This window comes from Gamsiella multidivaricata (genome assembly GCF_025024155.1).
Source record: "Gamsiella multidivaricata strain RSA 2152 chromosome Unknown BC939scaffold_61, whole genome shotgun sequence".
NCBI classification, from domain to species: domain Eukaryota; kingdom Fungi; phylum Mortierellomycota; class Mortierellomycetes; order Mortierellales; family Mortierellaceae; genus Gamsiella; species Gamsiella multidivaricata.
This window is the reverse complement of record NW_026251769.1, coordinates 83,735-102,799: the sequence shown is the minus strand read 5'-3', so window position 1 is coordinate 102,799 and position 19,065 is coordinate 83,735. Positions and strand designations below refer to the sequence as shown.

General features: G+C 49.9%; 7 protein-coding genes across 7 annotated transcripts; 4 read left to right on the top strand and 3 right to left on the bottom strand.

The window, feature by feature from the left end:
* Window positions 1–95: 95 nt before the first annotated feature.
* BC939DRAFT_263915 (uncharacterized protein) lies at window positions 96–867 on the bottom strand. The gene has a single exon (XM_051551087.1). It carries the CDS (start codon window positions 751–753, stop codon window positions 175–177), a length of 579 nt encoding a protein of 192 aa, XP_051409309.1. The 5' UTR covers window positions 754–867; the 3' UTR covers window positions 96–174.
* Window positions 868–1,648: 781 nt separating this feature from the next.
* Window positions 1,649–3,108, top strand: BC939DRAFT_460162 (uncharacterized protein). The gene is made up of 4 exons (XM_051556838.1): window positions 1,649–1,788; window positions 1,877–1,947; window positions 2,051–2,195; window positions 2,296–3,108. Exons 1-4 carry the CDS (start codon window positions 1,740–1,742, stop codon window positions 2,631–2,633), a joined length of 603 nt encoding a protein of 200 aa, XP_051409308.1. The 5' UTR covers window positions 1,649–1,739; the 3' UTR covers window positions 2,634–3,108.
* A 4-nt stretch (window positions 3,109–3,112) lies between these two features.
* BC939DRAFT_460159 (aldehyde dehydrogenase 3 family, member D1) lies at window positions 3,113–5,153 on the top strand. Its single transcript, XM_051556837.1, has 5 exons — window positions 3,113–3,252; window positions 3,375–4,003; window positions 4,087–4,780; window positions 4,886–4,979; window positions 5,081–5,153. The coding sequence occupies exons 1-5, from the start codon at window positions 3,211–3,213 to the stop codon at window positions 5,089–5,091; spliced, it is 1,470 nt and encodes a 489-aa protein (XP_051409307.1). The 5' UTR covers window positions 3,113–3,210; the 3' UTR covers window positions 5,092–5,153.
* On the bottom strand, window positions 5,079–7,412 carry BC939DRAFT_460157 (nucleophile aminohydrolase). Its single transcript, XM_051556836.1, has 7 exons — window positions 7,150–7,412; window positions 7,006–7,054; window positions 6,686–6,894; window positions 5,951–6,546; window positions 5,465–5,848; window positions 5,324–5,362; window positions 5,079–5,236 (listed from the first exon to the last, which is right to left on the bottom strand). The coding sequence occupies exons 1-7, from the start codon at window positions 7,370–7,372 to the stop codon at window positions 5,171–5,173; spliced, it is 1,566 nt and encodes a 521-aa protein (XP_051409306.1). The 5' UTR covers window positions 7,373–7,412; the 3' UTR covers window positions 5,079–5,170.
* A 184-nt stretch (window positions 7,413–7,596) lies between these two features.
* On the top strand, window positions 7,597–9,118 carry BC939DRAFT_400461 (Thiolase, N-terminal domain-containing protein; the record flags this gene model as incomplete). Its single annotated transcript, XM_051552546.1, has 3 exons — window positions 7,597–7,648; window positions 7,864–8,382; window positions 8,505–9,118. 3 exons carry the CDS (start codon window positions 7,597–7,599, stop codon window positions 9,116–9,118), a joined length of 1,185 nt encoding a protein of 394 aa, XP_051409305.1.
* A 363-nt stretch (window positions 9,119–9,481) lies between these two features.
* On the bottom strand, window positions 9,482–12,586 carry BC939DRAFT_460154 (kinase-like domain-containing protein). Its single transcript, XM_051556835.1, has 7 exons — window positions 12,032–12,586; window positions 11,750–11,847; window positions 11,221–11,523; window positions 11,045–11,104; window positions 10,228–10,848; window positions 9,836–10,132; window positions 9,482–9,732 (listed from the first exon to the last, which is right to left on the bottom strand). The coding sequence occupies exons 1-7, from the start codon at window positions 12,480–12,482 to the stop codon at window positions 9,514–9,516; spliced, it is 2,049 nt and encodes a 682-aa protein (XP_051409304.1). The 5' UTR covers window positions 12,483–12,586; the 3' UTR covers window positions 9,482–9,513.
* A 3,310-nt stretch (window positions 12,587–15,896) lies between these two features.
* Window positions 15,897–17,261, top strand: BC939DRAFT_460150 (uncharacterized protein). Its single transcript, XM_051556834.1, has one exon. The coding sequence runs from the start codon at window positions 16,393–16,395 to the stop codon at window positions 16,990–16,992; it is 600 nt and encodes a 199-aa protein (XP_051409303.1). The 5' UTR covers window positions 15,897–16,392; the 3' UTR covers window positions 16,993–17,261.
* Window positions 17,262–19,065: the final 1,804 nt, after the last annotated feature.

Below are 19,065 nucleotides of genomic sequence, written 5' to 3'. Positions count from 1 at the left end.
ATTGGAACGTGGTGAAACATTGTATGGGATCCAGCACGACCAATCAATGAGGGTAAAGATGCGGAAGAAATCCTTGAAAGACATCCAAAACTGGCTATCGTCGCTGTTCTTGAAGTGGAGGATCTTGGTCGCGTCGGATGTCCATTTATCGGATTCATCTGGCCAGCCGCCATTTCACTCGACTCTGCCCCACGGGTCGCGGAGCTGGACAAAGTGTCCTCCCTTGTGTTCCTCGACTCGCAGGACGCTATAGGCATGACTTGACTGGATACCGTGCTTGTCCATTTGGCCATCGATATCGACGTGCGCGATCGCACACCCCATAAAAAGAGTTCTGTTAACCTGCCTCATCTCCCCATCCCAGAAACGGTCCTTGCTCAGGATGTCTGCCGAACAGATTATCGAGGGAATAACGCCTAATAGATCCTCGATTCCTTCAGCAGTGTAACCTCCATCGATGGATTTGTAATCGCCGTGGATCTTGACATAGGCCTTTTCGAGCAGGGACAACCAGGTCTTGCACTCATCTCTGCAGGCGCCAAAGCAAAGCGAAGTTTTGAAGGACTGTCTGTTTATCCCGTAGAACAGCTGGTCGTCGACAATGGTCGATACCCAGCCCCCGTCCTTGAAAAAGATAAAGCCATAGCCCTCAATCTCCTCCGTTCCTCTTGACACAGTCACCGACAGCACCCTATCGATGTATTTTTGATGCAGTAGTAGAGCGATATGGCTAGGTAGGGCCCCTCCCTCCATGAGTTCGAACTGTTTCCGACGGATGTTATCTAATTTACCTGCTTGATATCGTCGGGCTGAGCGCCGTCCAGGAAGAAGACTTCTTGAACAGACTCGGAATGCGCTTGACACCGGCAATGTCCCAGTAGTCGTTATTATTCATCAGGGAGCTGTACAGACAGTTGCCTTGGCCGTTATGTAGATCGAATTTTTGATCGCGGAACTTGTTGTTGTTCTCGAAGCGTTCAATGACGATGGCGTCGACCTTGGGCTCACAGGTCTCACAAGCGGCCTTCATGGCTGCAGTCGTGACCAGAGTGGCAGATGGGAGTAGGAGCTCTTTTTTGTGTCGGCGGACGAGGGCAGCCTTGGTGGTTACGGAGACATGCTTGTTTTTAAACTTACGGGCCATTGTTACGGAATGGTTGGAGGGTATAGTTCTCTCGCGCGGCTAGTGGATAGGGAGGATGCTAACGAAGGAGGGCGAGATTGAGTGAAAGGACGCTCTGCCGTAGCTTGAACGGTCGTATTCGCAGCCCTAGCTCAGACGCCACAGAAAGGAGGGGGAAGACAGGATCTCTACAGTTCTATGCCATGGTTGATCATGCATACCCATGTCGCGTACTCCGGGAGACGCGTATTGGAGATGTCCTTGTTGACGCGCCAAATGTACTATTCTTTTCTTCGATATACGCATTTCTCCAGGATGACTTGGGATGCAAGACATGACCGAAGGAAGGTATATAGTCACCCGAGGAAAGAGATGACATGTATTCCATGTTCCCATCGTCCCCAGGGTTCAAGGATGAGTCTGTCAGAGACACAGGACTCGCTCATGGATTTCATGGCGATCCCTGGCGGGTCCTCTGTTTTATTTTATTTTTTATTTAGTGGTGTCCAAGTTAGCCGTTGGACAACTCCGTTTCTCTTCTTCTTGCACTCAATCTCATCATCTTTCCTTAACATAGACTTGGCCCATTTCTACTAAACCACACAGACATCCCTTTATGCCGGAGCTAGCAAACCATGATCCACAACAGTGCTCATTCTTCTTTGGTAACGTGCGAGGAATAGGAAGGGAAGAAGGCGTTTGTGGAACTCGAGTTTTAATAGTGTCCTCATTTTGGTGATATGCTCTGTGTAGACCTGCCCACAGAGATACAACTGCTGGTCATGAGCAAGTTGGATGTATTACAGCTCCGCAATGCCAAATTGGTAAAGAGCCCTCCTTCTTTTTGTCTTGGATTCATTTAACGGCATGTCCTATATTCCTGCATGCGCATCAGTCCCACCTAAACTTCATTTTATTCTCTTTCAGGTCAACAAACGGTTCCACAACCTCGCGAACGTCGATCAATTGTGGAGAAGATTGACTGTCGACACCGAGATCGACGATCACGCCATGAAAGAAGCGCTCCAGATCTGTGGCAGCCTATGGACCTGGCAACAGCTGTTCCGGACAGGTAATATAAAAATGACAGAGACAGAGTGAATAAACCTCACCGCTCACACCACACCTCCACGCTGATAATTCCTTCCTTGCTACTCCCTTGAAAAATGTAGTAACATTAATCGAGCGCGAGAACAGGAAAGCTATGCAGGGTAGTATAACTCAAATGGCGCAAAAGATCCAACAAGTCCGTGAAGCGCTTGACCGACAGACTCGTGTCTTGGAGGAAACTCATGGCAGGCTGGAAATGCTTTCCAGTCGGCTCAACCAGATGGAGCAGCACAGCAGGGCAAGAGAAGTCGAGAGAATCCGAACAAGGCGGAGAGAGACTCAGCAGGTGGAGGACAAGTGGTGGGTGCGTGAGTGGGATAGAATACATATGGAGGAGAAGGAGCATGACATTGGCCTCGAGCAGAATTTGGAGCAGGAACTAGGGGGAGGGCAACAGTAATAGCAATGGTGGTTGTACTATAAGCACTCCACGTGGCGGAGGTGTTAAAAGGAACGGGTCGGGAAAGAGTCGAAGATGAGCTTAGCAGTCGGCTGCAGGATGTTGCTTCGGTTGACAGGGGTGCCGGGAATAATTGCTGCATAGAACGAATGGGTGGGAACCTCGAGGAGTGGATCTGCAAAGGGCTCTGAACTATTGTACTGCGTACGACTGTATTGCATCTCTGCGGCTGTGCCGGTATAGGAGCGGCAGACGCATCGGTAGAGACATCGGGTTGGAGAGAGAGGTCGGTCTTGCTGCCTGGATGGCCCGGCCTGAAGTATGCCGAGATGATGGGAAGAAGGGGATGATGACGACCGTGCTGAGGACGCGGCAGGAGGGCGCCCGATCGGCCAGAAATGCATTATCGTCCGAACCGAGCGAGTGCGCAGAAACCAACCATAGCAACAAAACGATCAAATAAAAAGTCTTCCCCACAGAACACCGCCTTTCCTTCTCACACTTTGAACGATTCCTAAACCTTCTTTCTCTTGTTCCATCGTTCTCTCATCCCTCCCCTCATCTCTCATTCCATACCATGGCAGACCTGGCCTACACTCCTCTGACTGATATCCCTTCGGTAACCGCATTTTGCTCTTTATGAAGCAGCTGTCGGCCGCGCAGCTTTTATAAATCTGAAAAACACCATTGTCTCTTCTCCAGCCACATCTGATATCGTACCCTTTTTCTCACTTTCTCTAGGTTGTCCAAGACCTCCGCGCGACCTTCAAGTCCGGCCTTACAAAGCCCTTGGCCTATCGTAAGGAGCAGCTCAAGGGCCTGCACAACCTTGTAGCCGAGAATGAAGCCGCAATCCGCGAGGCTGCCTATCTCGACCTCCACAAGCCTCCACTGGAGCTCTTCCTCGGCGAGACCGGTATGCTCAAGCAAGAGTGTGTCGATGCCATCAAGAACCTCGACAGTTGGGCGGCCCCAGAGAAGGTGAAGGGAGCTGGGTTTGCCGGTCTGCTCGATACTGCCCTGATTCGAAAGGAGCCTGTTGGCATAGTGCTGATTATTGGTGCGTGGAACTATCCTCTGAACCTGCTGCTTGTGCCCGCAGTCGGTGCGATTGCAGCTGGAAACACGGTCTTGCTCAAGCCCTCGGAGGTGTCATCGCACATGGCGGCGTTGGTCACGAAGTTGCTGCCTCGGTATCTGGATTCGAGGAGTTATCGTATCGTTAATGGTGGTCCAGAGCAGACTATGGGCTTGCTTAGTCACAAGTTTGACCACATCTTCTATACGGGCAGTGGAAACGTTGGAAAGGTTATCATGGGCGAAGCTGCTAAGCAATTGACGCCCGTTACTCTTGAGCTTGGAGGAAAGAGGTAAGGCGACGATTCATTGGAAGGATATTTTATATGAAGTGCTCTACAATAACTGACAAGTCGAAATGTTCTTTGTTTTTTAGCCCAGTGTTTATCGCCAAGAACCTCGATCTCAGCGTTGTGGCACGTCGACTGGTCTCTACCAAATTCTTCAACTGCGGTCAATCCTGCATTGCACCCGACTATGTGCTTATTGAGCGTGGAGGAGAGCAGGAACTGGTGAAGCACATGAAGGCTGTTGCTCAGGAGTTCTACGGCGTGAATCCTCAGACCTCCAACCATTATGCGCGTATCGTGAACAAGCGCCACTTCCATCGCGTGAAGAAGATGATCGACAACACAAAGGGCCGCGTGGTTATTGGTGGCGACACGCAGGAAGACGATCTCTTCGTTGCACCAACGGTGATTCTAGATGTTCAGCCAGACGACGCCTCGATGGAGGACGAGATTTTCGGACCCATACTGCCGATTATGGTGGTGGATTCACTGGAGCAGGGTGTCGAATATGTGGGTGAACACGATCAGCCCCTGGCATTGTATATCTTCAGCCAGGACAAGAAGCAGATCAACTACATCTTGGACAACACTCGGTCTGGAGGTGTAGTTGTCAATGACCTTATGATCCATTTCGCATTCACGTCCCTGCCTTTCGGGGGAACAGGTCCCTCTGGTATCGGAAACTATCATCAGAAGAAGTCCTTCGATACCTTCTCGCACGAACGCAGCACCTTGATCAAGTCCTTGAGCATGGAGCGTGCCAACAGTATCCGCTACCCTGTAAGTAATATTGCTTGCTTACTCAAGGGAGCTGTGCGGCGCAATGGGTCTTGTCATGGTCAACAACAACACTACCTAACGGACATATCTTCTTTTGTTCGATAGCCCTACAGCGAGAAAAAAATCAGTTGGTTGCAGTGGATTTTGTACAATAAGGCCAAGTTCGGTCCCAACGCAGCCAACCCAGGGGCGGACAAAGGTAACGACTTGTTGCCGTCTGCTGCAGAGGAATAAGTTTGGAATACCAACCTGCTTGTCATTGACACTGCCATTCTCTTCTGTCTTGATGTTCTCTTCCAGCGAAACTTTAATATACATATGCGCTAGGATAATGACTAGGCATGAAAGATACTTGAGTACATTACAATGAAAGACTATGATCCTTTATTTTCACATTTTGACCATGCAAGTGTAAACGGTTATGCCGCAGTTTTCTTTCCCCTTCGACATGATCGACTAATGGAGGCGCGAAAAGACATTGGTTAGAGCGTATGGATTGTAGTGCAGTGCAGTGTTTATGATGATCATGGTTCTGGTTGTTACCGTTGGCTTGGCATCCTGAGTAGACATATAAGCGACACCCTATTCGTTGATAATTCAAAGGGTAGTCGTTTTAGCATTGATATGTTGAACCGCTGGTCGATTTCCCAACGCAGCACAATGGCGAATGCGTCGTTTTCGTACCATGGTCTTGGTGGTGTATGCAAAAATGAATTCAGTTCTTTGGGATTTCTCCATTTTGGCTGTTTGTGCTGCATCCGCGACCATATCCATTTCCGAATCCGGATCTGAAGAATCTTGTCCGTCGCCCGCTGCAGAACTCAGCTTGACAGCGATAAATCCAGCATATTTTTCGTTGTAGCTTCTCAACAGCGGACTATTTTTGAATCTTTCTAGAACTGTATGCGCTGCTGTCGCGGTATCGTCCTGATGGACCATCGTCTCCATGCACGTCCTGGCCAGTAGGGTCTTGCAAATCTGCTCACCCGCGCCGGTCATGCTACAGGCGAATCCAGCGCTGTCGTCACTGGAATCCTGTGCCCAACACCCTGCACCGAACAACGCGGCCTAAAAAGTACATGGAAAATAATTGCATTGCGTTCAGATCAGATATGCTCTTGAGGATTTTTGTCCGCATTGTCTTTCTTTGGTTTGGTACTCTTTCCGTACCTCACTGACGCGCCCTGGGAACTTCATGGCGATTCCTCCGCTGCTCACCCCAGCGGCCATCCGCCCTTGTGCATCCACACAAATCGCACCTACAGTGTCTTGCATTTGGTCTTCTTCCACCACATTCCGCTTTTTTGTCGAAGAAGCGCCCGTCGGTGACGACGAAGAGGGTATTGAGGTGTCTTGAGCTTTACGCTTTGCCTCATTGCTGACATTGATGTCCGAGACCCAATCTAGTCGTTCGCGTTCTTCGTTTTGTCCTTTAGCACCCAGTTCTGCGGACTCTTCAGGTGCAGATATCTGTCCAGTTGCGTCTTGGAGCATCTTCTGGAACTTGATGTGCAAATGCATCGACTCTGGCGTGACAAGCGATCCAGCCATCGCGATCTCAGCTGCAGCTTCAGCGTCTGATCCATTAGCAGGAATCACTGAATGGGGTTGACGTACTCTTTCGAGCGTATCAAAGCCCATGGTATCTACCCACTGTCTGACACCCGATCCAACGAGCATGAGAGGTGGGATCCTCCCGAGCGATAAAGGGCCCTGATCGGCTTCTTTTAGCACCTTAGCGGCCACAGAGATAGGGTTCTTGAAGTCTACAGGTGTTTAGAGAGAGAGGGACAGTGTTGGGTGGTAGATCGAAAATTAATTTTAATGACAATATTGAACACTTTTTTTTTTTTTTTTTTTTTTTTTCCTTTTTATTGTCTAGTGGTAATGATAAGCGCGCAATACCAGAGACGGCGCCGATAGATCCGAAACCGAGGGTGGTTCCGTTCATGATGGAGGCGTCGCATTCGACGTGTCCATCGAGGTTCAGGTTTGAGCCTCTGCCTGCGTTGGTGACGGGGTCGTCCTCGAGGATGCGGATCATACGCTCGACAACGTCAGTGGCAGTCGGGGGAGGATCTAAGAGGAGCAATTGGATGCCTGCTTGACATGCTCTGGGTGAGTGGGAAGAGGCAGTGGAAGGAAAAGATGTTAATGGAGTGTGATACTAAGGCAGGGTTCGACACGTTTTTTTTTAAAAAATATTTTTTGGCGATCGTTTTAACCTGGTACAGGCGTCGAGATATCGCTGTTTGTTCCTTGTGGCATGGAGGCCTAAATAAAGAAGCGTGCACTTTAGCAAAAGAGAGACAGACAGCGTGGTTGCAATCATCGCGCAATCTCATTTCTCCTCTCGAGAGATGCATTACCGGCACCGACATGGACAGCGACGAACCCTCTGTTCTGGATGTGGAGTGTTTCCATTGGGTCCGTCTCTTTCGCTCTGTGGCTCTCGCTTCTTTCCTCTCCAGTGGGTGATATATATAAAATATATGCTTGCGGGGAAGGTGTGCGGGGCGGGTGAAAGTGTGTGAAGTGTGTGTCCAGTAAAAGGAAATAAGGTTTTTTGTCCGTGGAGAAGAAAGAATGCATTTTCACGTGCCTCGCGTGTTCCTGCGCACTTGGCCATGTGTACGTGGACTTTGTCTGCTGCCCCGCTGTCCGCTCCTATTCGTTACCATGCCCCGGAGTGACTCGACCCTTGAGAAGCCAAAAGACAGCAGCCTGCTCCATCCTCGTCTTCCTTCTCTGTTTCTTCTGCTCCTCTCCACTCCTCCACCCGACCTCCCCCTCCATCTCATTACCCCTCCACAGCAATGGCCAACGTCTTCATCGTCGCTGCTAAGCGCACCCCCTTCGGCGCCTTCGGTAAGACTTCCCTTTTTTTTTTTTTAATCCCATGAACGAGATCTCTGTTTGCCAGCAACACCAATGACTAATCACCTCACTTTACTGAACCTTCTCTTTCTCCTATGTTACTCGCCCTTGTCTGCTGCTCCCGTCGTATTCAACAACCATTTCATGGATCCATGGATAATTCACCACCATCACCATCATTGACTACATTTACAAAACGTACTCAGGCGGAAAGCTCAAGGATTACACTGCTTCCGAGCTCGGTGCCTTCGCTTCCAAGGCTGCTCTCGCAGATCTCGGCAAGCAAATTCCCATTGACTCTGTGATCGTCGGCAACGTTGCTCAAACCGATGCTGCTGGTGCTTACCTGGCTCGCCATGTCGGTCTGCGCGCAGGACTCGACATCTCCGTCCCTGCCCTGACGGTCAACCGTCTCTGCGGATCTGGTTTCCAGTCGATCATCAATGCTGCGCACGAGATCATGGTTGGTGACTCGAGCGTCGTCTTGACCGGAGGTTCCGAGTCGATGTCATTGGCTCCCTATGCCTTGAGAAACACTCGCTTTGGTGGCACGAAATTCGGAATTGATCTGAAGTTGGAGGATACCCTGGCGGCTGCCCTGGTCGATCGTTTCCCCAAGGAGACCCCCATGGGTATCACTGCCGAGAACTTGGCACAGGAGCACAACATCTCGCGTCAGCAGTGCGATGAGTACGCTCTTCTGTCGCAGCAGCGCTGGGCCGCTGGTAAGTTTTTATTTATTCTACTCGACAAGGGCGTGAGAAAAAGAGAGAGAGAGAAGGAAAAAAAAAAGCACATCAGAATTGCTGACCTGTTGCCCAATTTTGACATTATCGCCACGAAATAGCCAACAAGGCCGGTCGCTTCAACGCGGAGATCGCCCCTGTCGAATATAAGGTCAAGAAGGCCGTCGAGACTCTCAGCCACGACGAGCACGCTCGCCCCACGACTACGATCGAGAGCCTTGCCAAACTTCCCTCGGTCTTCAAGAAGGACGGAACCGTCACTGCCGGTAACGCCTCGGGTATCAGCGATGGTGCCGGTGCCGTCATCGTCGCCTCGGAGCAGGCCATCAAGGAGCACGGATTGAAGCCCCTGGCCAAGGTCGTCAGCTGGCACGTCACCGCCGTCGACCCCAGCATCATGGGTATCGGCCCAGTCAGCGCCATCCAGGGTGCCCTCAAGAAGGCTGGCTTGACCCTCAAGGACATGGACCTCGTCGAGGTCAACGAGGCCTTTGCTGCCCAATACCTGGCTGTCGAGAAGGTCCTGGGATTGGACCGCAGCAAGACCAACTTGAACGGTGGTGCCATCGCTTTGGGTCACCCTCTCGGTGCCTCGGGCTCCAGAATCATGACCCACTTGACCCATGAGTTGCAGCGCACTCAGGGCAAGTACGCCATCGGATCGGCCTGCATTGGTGGTGGTCAGGGTATCGCCATTGTCTTGGAGAGATGCTAAGTCATTCGTGCGAGCACCTCCTTAGACGACGCTATTTGTCATCAGCTTTTGAATTTGTAGATATCTTGTCGTGTTTTGCTTCCTTTATTTGCAAAATAAAAATACCATAGAAAAAAAACGACAACAACAGCAAGCAGTTACAATTATGAATGAGTTTATCTTCAGTTCTATCGACAAGGTGGTATAGTCGAACAGGTGCGGATGGAAAGTAGGCTGATACGATCTTTATATTGAGTTCTCGTTTGGGGGTTCGTACATAGATTGCTTCTTCAGATTCTTCGTAGTCGTCGTTTCCTGTCAAACTCCTTCCTTTCCTTCTTCCTTCTTTCTCCATTCTTTCTTTTTTTTTTTTTTTTTTTTTTTCTCACGCGTATTCGCCTTTCACTCTCAAGACTCTAATGCCGTTGACTCTCCTTGGCTGCCTTGATCAGGGGTGCCAATGTCCTGACGGAATGCGCTCTTATAAGGAACGGGTGCTTCAACAATTCACTTGCTGTCGGTCGCTTCTCCGAGTCCACCTCCAGACACTGTGCCAAAAAGTCCCTGAAATCAGCCGACAGCTTCTCAGGGTGTTGCAATGCTGGTGTTCCGTTTGTCGCAATCAGATAGAGTGCCTATTTTTGATGTGAATAAAAGAAAAAGGCATTAGAATAAGTTTGGTCGTCGTGTAGGACACAGCAGGGCCTGTTTTTTTTTTGGTAAAAAAAAAAAATTTACCCTGAGTGGGTTCTCGTTCAGGTATGGTGGCTCTCCCTCCAACATTTCGATGGCCATGATGCCCAGGGACCAGATATCGACCTTGGGTCCGTACTCCTTTCTCGTCACGACCTCGGGTGCCATCCAGTATGGTGTTCCGACCATCGTCGTCCTCTTTCCTTGGCTCTCCTTCAACTGCGCACAGAATCCGAAATCCGTCAGTTTGATGTCGCCGTTTAGGGACAGCAAAACATTGTCCGACTTGATGTCTCTGTGAATGACTCCCTTTGAATGCAAGTGCTCTAGTCCCAGCAAGGTCTTTAACATACAAGAGAGGGGGAAAAAAAATGAATGAATACTTGACCTCACACATATAAAGCCCAAGTCATAACATGGGCGAGCTCGATCCATACCTCGCGACAGACAGCTCCGATCTGAGGATCAGCCATCTCGTTCGTCGTCACGACCTCTGTTAAGCTGCCGCCCTCCATGTATTCCATCACCACCCAGAGATCGCCGCGATACAAAAACGAATCGATATAATTGACAATGTTCTTGTGGCTCGACTCCTTCATGACCAAAATCTCGTTGATAATCAAGTCCTTCTTCGGTTGCTGCTCCAGATTCATCTGCTTAATCGCGACTGAAAGGTTCGTCCCGACTTGATATGCAGTGTACACCCCTCCAGAGGCACCCTGTCCAATCTTAACAAGGTTACGGTATAACTTTGTCGGATCCGCATCTGTGCAGATTGCCTGCAGCCGACGAATCACATCCTGTGAGCTCACAGAATCCTTCTCCGGCTTCTTCTCACGCCGCTTTGGCTGTTGGTGCGTCTGATGGGGGGCAGAGGTTGATGAGGGGCTAGACTTTGCTGGTGGTACGATCGCTTGAGGGTGCGCTGGCTTTTTGGGCTTTGGCGGAGGTAACCTTGGTGCCTGCGATGAAGGGAGTGGCGCCACAGCTGGTGGAGAAATAGGGCTCGCATCCGTGTCGATCTTCTCCAATGTCTCTGACCTCCTCTCAGTGGGTGCCTAAACGGGACAGTTCATTGACACAAACAGTCGATCGATGTCAGTGTGCATTAGAGGAGCATGACAACAAAACGGAGCCGTAGCATAAAAATAATGGGAATTAGAGGGAAAGGGGGGTGGGGTAGCATGACAAACAGGCATGGAACACATGTGCTTCGTGACCCTGTTGTCCCCTATTTTCGTTCTGTGCACTTACCAAATCTGCTGGCCGTGAGACGGAGGTCTTTTTAGCAACGTGAGGCGTAGGAGGAGTCCGCTAAGAATAGTTGATAATGACATGGTACTGGTTAAGAAAAAAAAAAACAACGGTCGATGACTCCATTGGCATCATGGGAGGAGTGCATGCTACTGAGGGGTGTGTGTATAACTTACAGGAGGTTCATAAACTGGACGAGTTGGGGGTGAGGATGGAGAAGTGGGCTTTTCTCGCGAACGATCGTCCTTGTAAGACTGTTTCGACGAGGCGGGAGAGGAGGTGGACGACGGCGACGGTTTTGATGCCTTTACGTCCGCAGGGTTATGTCCAAACTTCTTCCAGACGGCATCGTTCTGCTTTCCTTCCTGACTGTCGGTGTAGAAGCCAATGATGTCGATGACCGCCTGCGGGTTCGCTGCCTGGTCCTGCTTTGAAATCCCAGACTCCTGCAACAGCTGCTGCCATTCTTTGGGCAGACCCTAGAGAAGATTATAGCGTAAGGGTACATCCATGCAAGCATGTTAGAGTGTGAGCCCATTGTTCCCCACTTGTAGGTACATTTGAGCCGCTGCTCTTGTCGAAGGGCCTGTTTTGTTTCTTCTGCTTGACTTTGTTTGTTTCCTTCCTTGTGTCCACAACAGTGTCGATGAAAAAACAACAACAAAACAAATGCTGGACCAACAAGAGCGCTACAAATGAACTTACAGTGAACTCGCCCGTATCGAGATTGTATCCCACATGTGTCAAATGGACAGGATTGTAAGGAGAGGAAATCTCCATCTTCTTGTCAGAGGAAAGCAAGTCTGGTCAAGGAGGAAATAGGCCAAAAAAAAAAAAAAAAAAAAAAAAAAAAAAAAGAGAGCGAAATACCATAAAGACAAGAGGAGACGAGAATAGAGCCAGTCTGCGTTAGTTTCTGCTCGCTTCTTTAGTTAGGCACGCAGAAAAAAAAATCCTTTGAGCCGAACAACTGCTGCGAGCCCTTACCCGACATCGAACTGACAATGTTGCTGAACACGCCCTTAAAAGTCGATCGGTTAGAAGAAGGGTATTCGGGCGTATCATAGGGCTGATGCGAGCGACCATACGAGGACTTTGGCGAGGAATGGTGGTGCGTACTCAAAGTGATGGTGTTCTCCGAGTGGTTGGATCGAAAAGAGTCCTGTGTGTTCAATTTGTGGTCGTTTTGGCGCGATGGTTTCTGAGGTGGCGGTGGGCCCTTCTTGGGCGGAGGCACACGTAGTTGCATCTGGTTTGAGTCCCTTTCCGCCAATGGTGAAGCGGGTGAAGAAGACGATGACCCATAGGACGATGGGGGCGAATGCGGGACGGATCCTGGGGATAGCTGGAGCGACAGCGACTTGTTGCTGGAGGTAGACGGCCGAGGCGGCGGGGGCGCCTGGCGCTGAGGAACAAGACCATCTGTCACAGCAGCCATTCCAATGGATAGGGAGAGCGATGCAACGAGAAGTGTGAAGAAGAAAGAGCGGTGTTAGACAGCGTGTTTAGACAGAAAAAGAAGAAGGAGGGGCAAAGTGGTGGACAGAGACATGGGAGAGAAGAAACCAAAAACAGAAATAGGAGGCTCGTTCAAAAGTCAGAGGGATGAGCGACAATGCGAGGGCATGCAGTGTTTAAAGCATCAGGCAGAGCGGCATAGTGGGGTCCAATTTCAATATTTAAACTGCAGAAGCATCACACTTGACCCTGGCTGCCACTCGTGAACGAGCTTAATGAACCAACTATCTCTCCACCTTGCGCAAAAAATGAAAAAGAAACGACGACGGTGGCCGTGCTTATTTTACGCATTACTCAGCAATGCTCAAGAACATGACATAAAATGATCAAGACATCCATATTAAACGAGTGTGGACTCCCCAGCGGCTCTGCCGCTAAACAGACATAGGATTCATTTCTTGCTACAAACCCCTTCGGGAGTCCACTGTATAACCGACTGGCGTATCGTTTTCATTTGGCCAGAAAGGTGGTTTGGTGTTCGTTTTTGATGTAATGGGAGGCGCGATATATTTTTAAGGCTCTTTTTCAATTGAGCTGTCGGGTTGAGAGTATGCAATAGCTGTTAACGACCACTGCTTACCTGGCATCTGCGAAGGTCTTGAGGAAGAGGGACCGAGGCTCCGAGGCAACTGCGCGCCGCCAGAGCTGCCTCCGTTACTGCTGTGATAGTGATGGAGGTTAGAATTGCCATAGCCGAGGCTGCCGTTGCTGCTGCTGGAAGTGTGCTTGATGCTGTTGAAAGAGGAGTGCTTGTTGCTCCCGATAGAGGAGTGCTTATTGCTACCCATGGACGAGTGCTTGTTGCTGCTGCTCATAGAGGAATGTTTATGGCTGCTGAGGGATGAGTGTTTGTTGCCGATGCTGAAGCTAGTGGGAGCTGTGGCGGGGCCGAAGCTGCTTCCGGCGTGGGTTGGGGGGAAGGAGGGGGATGATGACGAAGAGGAGGAGGATTGCTTTGGCTTGGCTGATGGCGATGAGGATGAGGACGATGGCGCGGACATGTCGTCGTCAAAGAGGGGCGAGAAACGCAAGGAGGGGAGCGATGGAGGCGGAGGGGTGACTGGGCGCTCGACGACCTCGAAGGAGGAGGTCGAAGAGGATGTGGAGGAGGATGGAGGAGGGCAGAAGGAGGACGAGGCTCGCACGGTCGAGGGTGCGGAGGGCGCGGAGGCGGGGGAGGAGGAGGAGGAGGGGAAAGGAGGATAAGGAGTGCCTGCCAGGGTTGGTGATGGTGGACCCTATACGAATTGAACGGGATGGATCGAAGCGAGAGAAAAAGAGGAAACGAGGTGTGAGAAAAGAAAGAATGGCAAATTAAAGGATTGCTCGGAGAAAGAGATAATAAAGTCAGAGCGGGAGGGTGTGGGGGATACAACAGAAGCAACGGTCGGTTGGGTTATCAGTCATCCGCGTCAGATAAAAAAGGGTGAGCCTATGTATTTGTACCTTTGTCCAGGATGAAGAAGGCGAAGGCGGGGGAGGATGGATGTGTGCTACTGAAGGAGAGGAGGCGTTACTGTTGTGCAGAAGTAGATAAAAAAATAATAAGCTGGATCAGGGTAGGTGGCGGTGGATGAGAGAGAGATGATGTTGAGAAAGAGTGATGAAACTGATGAAGAAAAGGAAGGAAAGTGGAGAGGAGTGCAGAGGAGAGGAATGGAGTGGAGTGGGATGGGTGGATGAGTAGGAGGATGAAAGAGAGGATGACAACGAAAGAAAAAAAAAAAGACACAGCCTAATGTGCTATGTAGGCCATGCCACGTCCCACTACCACACTACCAAGCCAGAGCTGCCACTCCATGTAGCACAATGCTCTGTCCGAATACAAAGACCTGATTCAAACGCAACAGGTGCGTACCTGAACTGTGTCCCTGAACCCTCAAGCAATGGGTCTAGCAAAGTGAGATCTGACCAATGGATCTAGATAGGGATCTGGATCCTACCTGGATCTGGATTACAGTTCACATAAAGTCTTTTTGGCGCCCGTCTGTTCACCCATGACTAGAGCAGGCCACCGAGACCAGTCTAGGGTTGCTCATTGGTCTGCTTCCATGTGTATGCACAAATGGGCTCGATAATTTGAGATTTGAGGATGAGCACACGTTGGCACGTTGAGTTGTGGTAAAAGGACCGATCCACCCACTCTTTCATCTGTTCTTACAACCAACAATAACAACAACGACAACAACAACGACAGCGTCAATGATAACAAACAGAGACAGCAAACAAACAACCAGGGTATGCATCTGCAGCTCTCTTTTCTGGCTCTCATCATCAGAATGTGGGTGGGTGGATGGGCGTCGATCGAAAAAGGGCTCTCGAGGCGCCTGCAATATTACTCTTCAATAATTAAGGCGGAGGAGAAAAAAAAAAGGTCAAGCATTTTAGCACGTTCATGTCTGCACATTTGTGTCACAACCCATTTCGCTTACTTGCCAATACGCTACCGCGCTCAACGGATGCAATGGAGATTAAGCCCGTATGCAATAACCATTTCAGATCTGGACAGTGCGCGTAGCATTTTCCCCAACACAAGTGGCGACAGCCTTTTACCTCATCCTGTGTGCTCTGTCTGTCTAGACTAGCCAAGCTGGGCTAGCATAAGCTGATCCTAGACATAACACTGGCCAGGTCTTTCGTTTAGAAAAGATGTAAGCAGCATGTGCCGGTGCATGTGCATTGGACGCAAGCATCGACATAATCATGTGTGTGCATGTGTGCCACGCTTATTGGAGCAGTCATGGCCTCAGAATATCTGACCCCCCTCTCCCCGATAGAGCAGCAGCTTCATATCAACGACTGCAGCAAGGGAACCAACAGCCTACGAGTCATCGTTCGTATGAAAGTGCCATATCGCCACAGCAGCCGCAAGATGAGATATCTTTCGTTTTATAGACTATGTTATGTACTAATAGGGATACGCAAAAACAAACTTGCTGTGCATGGACTCGTCCGTGCGCAGACGTTCGAGACGCGTCTTTACAACGCGTAGAAATGAACAGAAGACGGCAGCAGTATCCCGGAATATACATGACCCGCGACAATAACTTGGTCATCTCCGCGTCAGGCCATATCGTTTCTTCGCGGTGGGCGTGGTGCTGAGCACCCGGCTGCGTCCTATAGCACCCCAAATGCATCCCCATTTCGCGTCGCATCGTATCCCACATCGCACCATCTGCGTCATCCATATGGCCCTTCGTTTTATTTATATCCATCATAATAATAGATCCTTCTCAAATTATGCCTTCGTCTTCTACCACGGCCTCCTGAGAATACAAACTTAGCCCCGTATTTATCTGCAGCAACACCTCCCCACGCGTCTCCTCGCAGCTCGCTTGGGCTCAACCTTTTGTCCTTTCCTTCCCAAATTTCTGGCCTCCGTTGTACGAGCAAGTCAGTTCTCCCCCTCGCGCCCAGGCTTGGGTCTGTCCTATGCAACACACGCGCATTGATCATCGGTGCAGCGACCTTATCCACAAGGGCTGTCTCCTCTTGGATGCAGCATCAGACTGGTCTCTACTCAGGAGTCGCGAGATATTAAAACAAGTCCTGCCTCGCTTATCACTGCAGGTTCTCCTCCTGGCTCCCGTCATTTCGAGCTACCAGCTATATCCAAGCGCCCGCCTCAGCTTTACAACTTTGACTTTAAAACGCGGCCGTTCTTTCGTCGTTCCCATTTCAGTTATTACTTTTTTTGCCTATTTCTCTCTCTCCTCCTCTCCCCTCTTTATCCCACTATCTCTACTTGCCCCACATTCGCGTTTCTGCCAAACAAGAAACGTCTAGCAAAGATCCTATCCCTTCATCCATATACATACATCGTTTCAATCATGATCAAGTCACTCGCCGCAATTGCCGCCCTCGCCACTGTTGTAGCTGCCGCCGGAGCCGCCGGAGCCGGAGCCTCAGCTCTAGTCCCTCTGGACCATATCTCCTTTACACAACCTGTGGGTGAGGGCATCACCTACTCGGCCGGCACCAACCAGACCTTCTCCTGGACTATGGCCTGCACACCACCCTCGACCCTCGTCTCGGCCACGCCCTCGGCCACCGAGGTCGATTTCATGGACTCGAACAACATCGACAACGCGTTCTATGTCAAGAAGGTTGGCACTATCGACTGCACCAAGAGCGTCGGTAACCTGGTCTGGACCGTGCCTGCGGACACCAAGCCTGGTGTCTATGCTCTTCAGCTTTTGTTGACTCCTAAGAACGCCTACTCCGGACGGTTCAATGTTACGGCCCCTGGCTCAAGTTCTGCAGGCGCCGGTGTCTCTGCCGTGAGTGGTGCAGGTGGTGTCAGTGCCGGCTCCAGCTCTAGCGGGGGATCTCAGAACTCTTCCAACGCATCGGGGGCCAGCTCTGCCGCTGGAGCCGTCGCACAGGTCGCTATAACCATCATTGCTGGTGCCATTGCCATGGCACTTTAAACGAGATTTTAATCGTTGCGGTCTTTCCTTCCTCTTCGACACCATCAATATCCTCCTCTTCCTTGCAGCCAGATCCCATGTTTCCTAATGAATACATCTATCTCCTCTTCCATCATCGGGTTTCCTTTCTCTTGATTGAGATAGCCAAGACGCTAGACTAGTATATGGTAGACCATGCATATACATACATTTCTTCAAACATCAATCAACATGAGACTTGAACGCTCAAAACAAGAATAGTTGTCGACCAAGTCCTTGCGGTATTTTACCTTTATATATCCACTTACAAACAAGAAAGTCAACAAGACAAGAGAGAGATATTTATTTCCAGGGCAGACGGGCACCTTATAAAACGGTTCCCGTCTGCACCACGTAAAGGGCACTCTTCTCTGCTCGCACGCACTACATAGGTCAATACAGTTCTTCCATAGGGAAGATCAATCTTGAATTTGTAGAACGAGGGCCAAATGTTTGAGGAAATATATGTGAAAACCCTCATTATGATTTATCGTTGCAAGTGATGAATAAAACCTGTAAGGAAAAATATAAACCTCTGCATGATGATGTAGTAAAGAGGAAAGTAACTAAAAGCCTCCTTGAACGTAACTCTATGTTTTGCTAGATAGTTTTATCGTTTGACGGATCGACTGCCTTGTACATTTTGACTCGTCTCCGCGTTCTTTGGTCATTACATACGCGCACGCGTCGCACTGCCATTACTACTAACGTGTGTCACATTTTGCTCGTGCTGTTGATGATGATGATGATGATGATGCTGTTTGGTTCTCCGCTTCGAACGACGAGGCTGTGATCGGGTAGGTGCTCCTACTGAAGGTTCGCGACTCCTCCAATATTCGCTGATACAGGTTCTCTCAACAAAGTTGCCTTCAGGTTCCCAGGTGCTGGCTTCAGGCGGAAATCCTTTCCACTTTACGGAGTACTCTACCCCATCCCCAATCTTAGCGGGGCAGTGGGCGACAATGTTTTCAACTTCGTAAATGTCTGCGTCGTCAAGGTCATCCAACACTAACTTGGGTTGCGAAGGTGCATAATTTCTACCTAGGGATTCGCCAGTGCCATCTTTAAGCTCATAGGCGCTTCCGGTATTACGACGTACGACCGTGAAAGGTCCTTCGTGTCGAGGGGTGAGTTTCTCTCTCTGGATAGGATCTAAAGCCATGACCTTGGCACCATCAAAAAATTCGTTGTGCAGGATCGTTTTATTGAACCGTGCAATCATTTTCTGCTGAGTAGACCGCGTTTTGGCATCGATAGCAGGGAAAACAGTCTCAGCCATGTATCTGAGTCGTTCCTCGAGCTCGCTTTGGGATAGTGGTACACCCTTTTCATCAGATAAATTATGAGATCCATTGAAGCGTCGTCCAAAGAACAGAGAAAAGGGCAAAGAGTTGTGGAGCGCCACGATTCTCGTGTTCAGGGCCAACTGCACCATGGGTTTGTGTTCGTCCCAGGTGTGTTCTTTCCTTGAATTTTCTTTTTGATGAGCTCCATCGCCGCTTTGACGTGGTTTTCTGCGACACCATTGCCTCTGGGATGCTAAGGAGTAGACAGGCGATGCTGTGTCCCCATTAATTTAGTCATTTCCCTCAGAGCCTCGTTGACGAATTCTTTATCATTGTCCGATTGCAATCTTCGTGGAAAGCCAATGGTGGTAAAGATATGAAACAACGCCTTCGCAATCGTTTTTTTGCTGTCTTGTCCCTCAAAGGTACAAAGACGAGACGTGTACAAATGTCAACGAGGACCATAAGTCGAACGTCGCCATTTACGGAGCGAGGGAGTTGAGGCACTAGATCAACTGCCATGTGTTCACCAGGAAGTTAGTGTAAATTTTTGAGGGATATGTCCAAAAATTCGAGCCCCAGTCACGACTTGGTGAATTGTCGTTTTTGGTCACGTGCGTGATTCGTGGAGCTGTGTTTGCTGCTGTGTTTGCTGCTGTGTGCCTGACGCGTGTGTCCCCCCCGCGACAGTCTTTCGGATGTTTTTTTTTTCTTTCTCTTTCTCTTTTCTCTCTCCCCTCATTGCCTCCTCCTTCCTAATCTCTGCGTC

Coding starts and splice junctions, on each gene's coding strand:
- BC939DRAFT_263915 (XM_051551087.1), bottom strand. CDS start 753: ATGGAGGGAGGGGCCCTACCTAGCCATATCGCTCTACTACTGCATCAA.
- BC939DRAFT_460162 (XM_051556838.1), top strand. CDS start 1,740: ATGCCGGAGCTAGCAAACCATGATCCACAACAGTGCTCATTCTTCTTT. Junction 1,948..2,050: donor AGCTCCGCAATGCCAAATTG/GTAAAGAGCCCT, acceptor ATTCTCTTTCAG/GTCAACAAACGGTTCCACAA. Junction 2,196..2,295: donor GCAACAGCTGTTCCGGACAG/GTAATATAAAAA, acceptor TGAAAAATGTAG/TAACATTAATCGAGCGCGAG.
- BC939DRAFT_460159 (XM_051556837.1), top strand. CDS start 3,211: ATGGCAGACCTGGCCTACACTCCTCTGACTGATATCCCTTCG. Junction 4,004..4,086: donor CTTGAGCTTGGAGGAAAGAG/GTAAGGCGACGA, acceptor TTTGTTTTTTAG/CCCAGTGTTTATCGCCAAGA. Junction 4,781..4,885: donor CCAACAGTATCCGCTACCCT/GTAAGTAATATT, acceptor TTTGTTCGATAG/CCCTACAGCGAGAAAAAAAT.
- BC939DRAFT_460157 (XM_051556836.1), bottom strand. CDS start 7,372: ATGCATTCTTTCTTCTCCACGGACAAAAAACCTTATTTCCTTTTACTG. Junction 7,055..7,149: donor CGCTGTCCATGTCGGTGCCG/GTAATGCATCTC, acceptor TTCTTTATTTAG/GCCTCCATGCCACAAGGAAC. Junction 6,547..6,685: donor ATCTATCGGCGCCGTCTCTG/GTATTGCGCGCT, acceptor AAACACCTGTAG/ACTTCAAGAACCCTATCTCT.
- BC939DRAFT_460154 (XM_051556835.1), bottom strand. CDS start 12,482: ATGGCTGCTGTGACAGATGGTCTTGTTCCTCAGCGCCAGGCGCCCCCG. Junction 10,133..10,227: donor TCGGAGCTGTCTGTCGCGAG/GTATGGATCGAG, acceptor TGTATGTTAAAG/ACCTTGCTGGGACTAGAGCA. Junction 9,733..9,835: donor TGAACGAGAACCCACTCAGG/GTAAATTTTTTT, acceptor CATCAAAAATAG/GCACTCTATCTGATTGCGAC.
- BC939DRAFT_460150 (XM_051556834.1), top strand. CDS start 16,393: ATGATCAAGTCACTCGCCGCAATTGCCGCCCTCGCCACTGTTGTAGCT.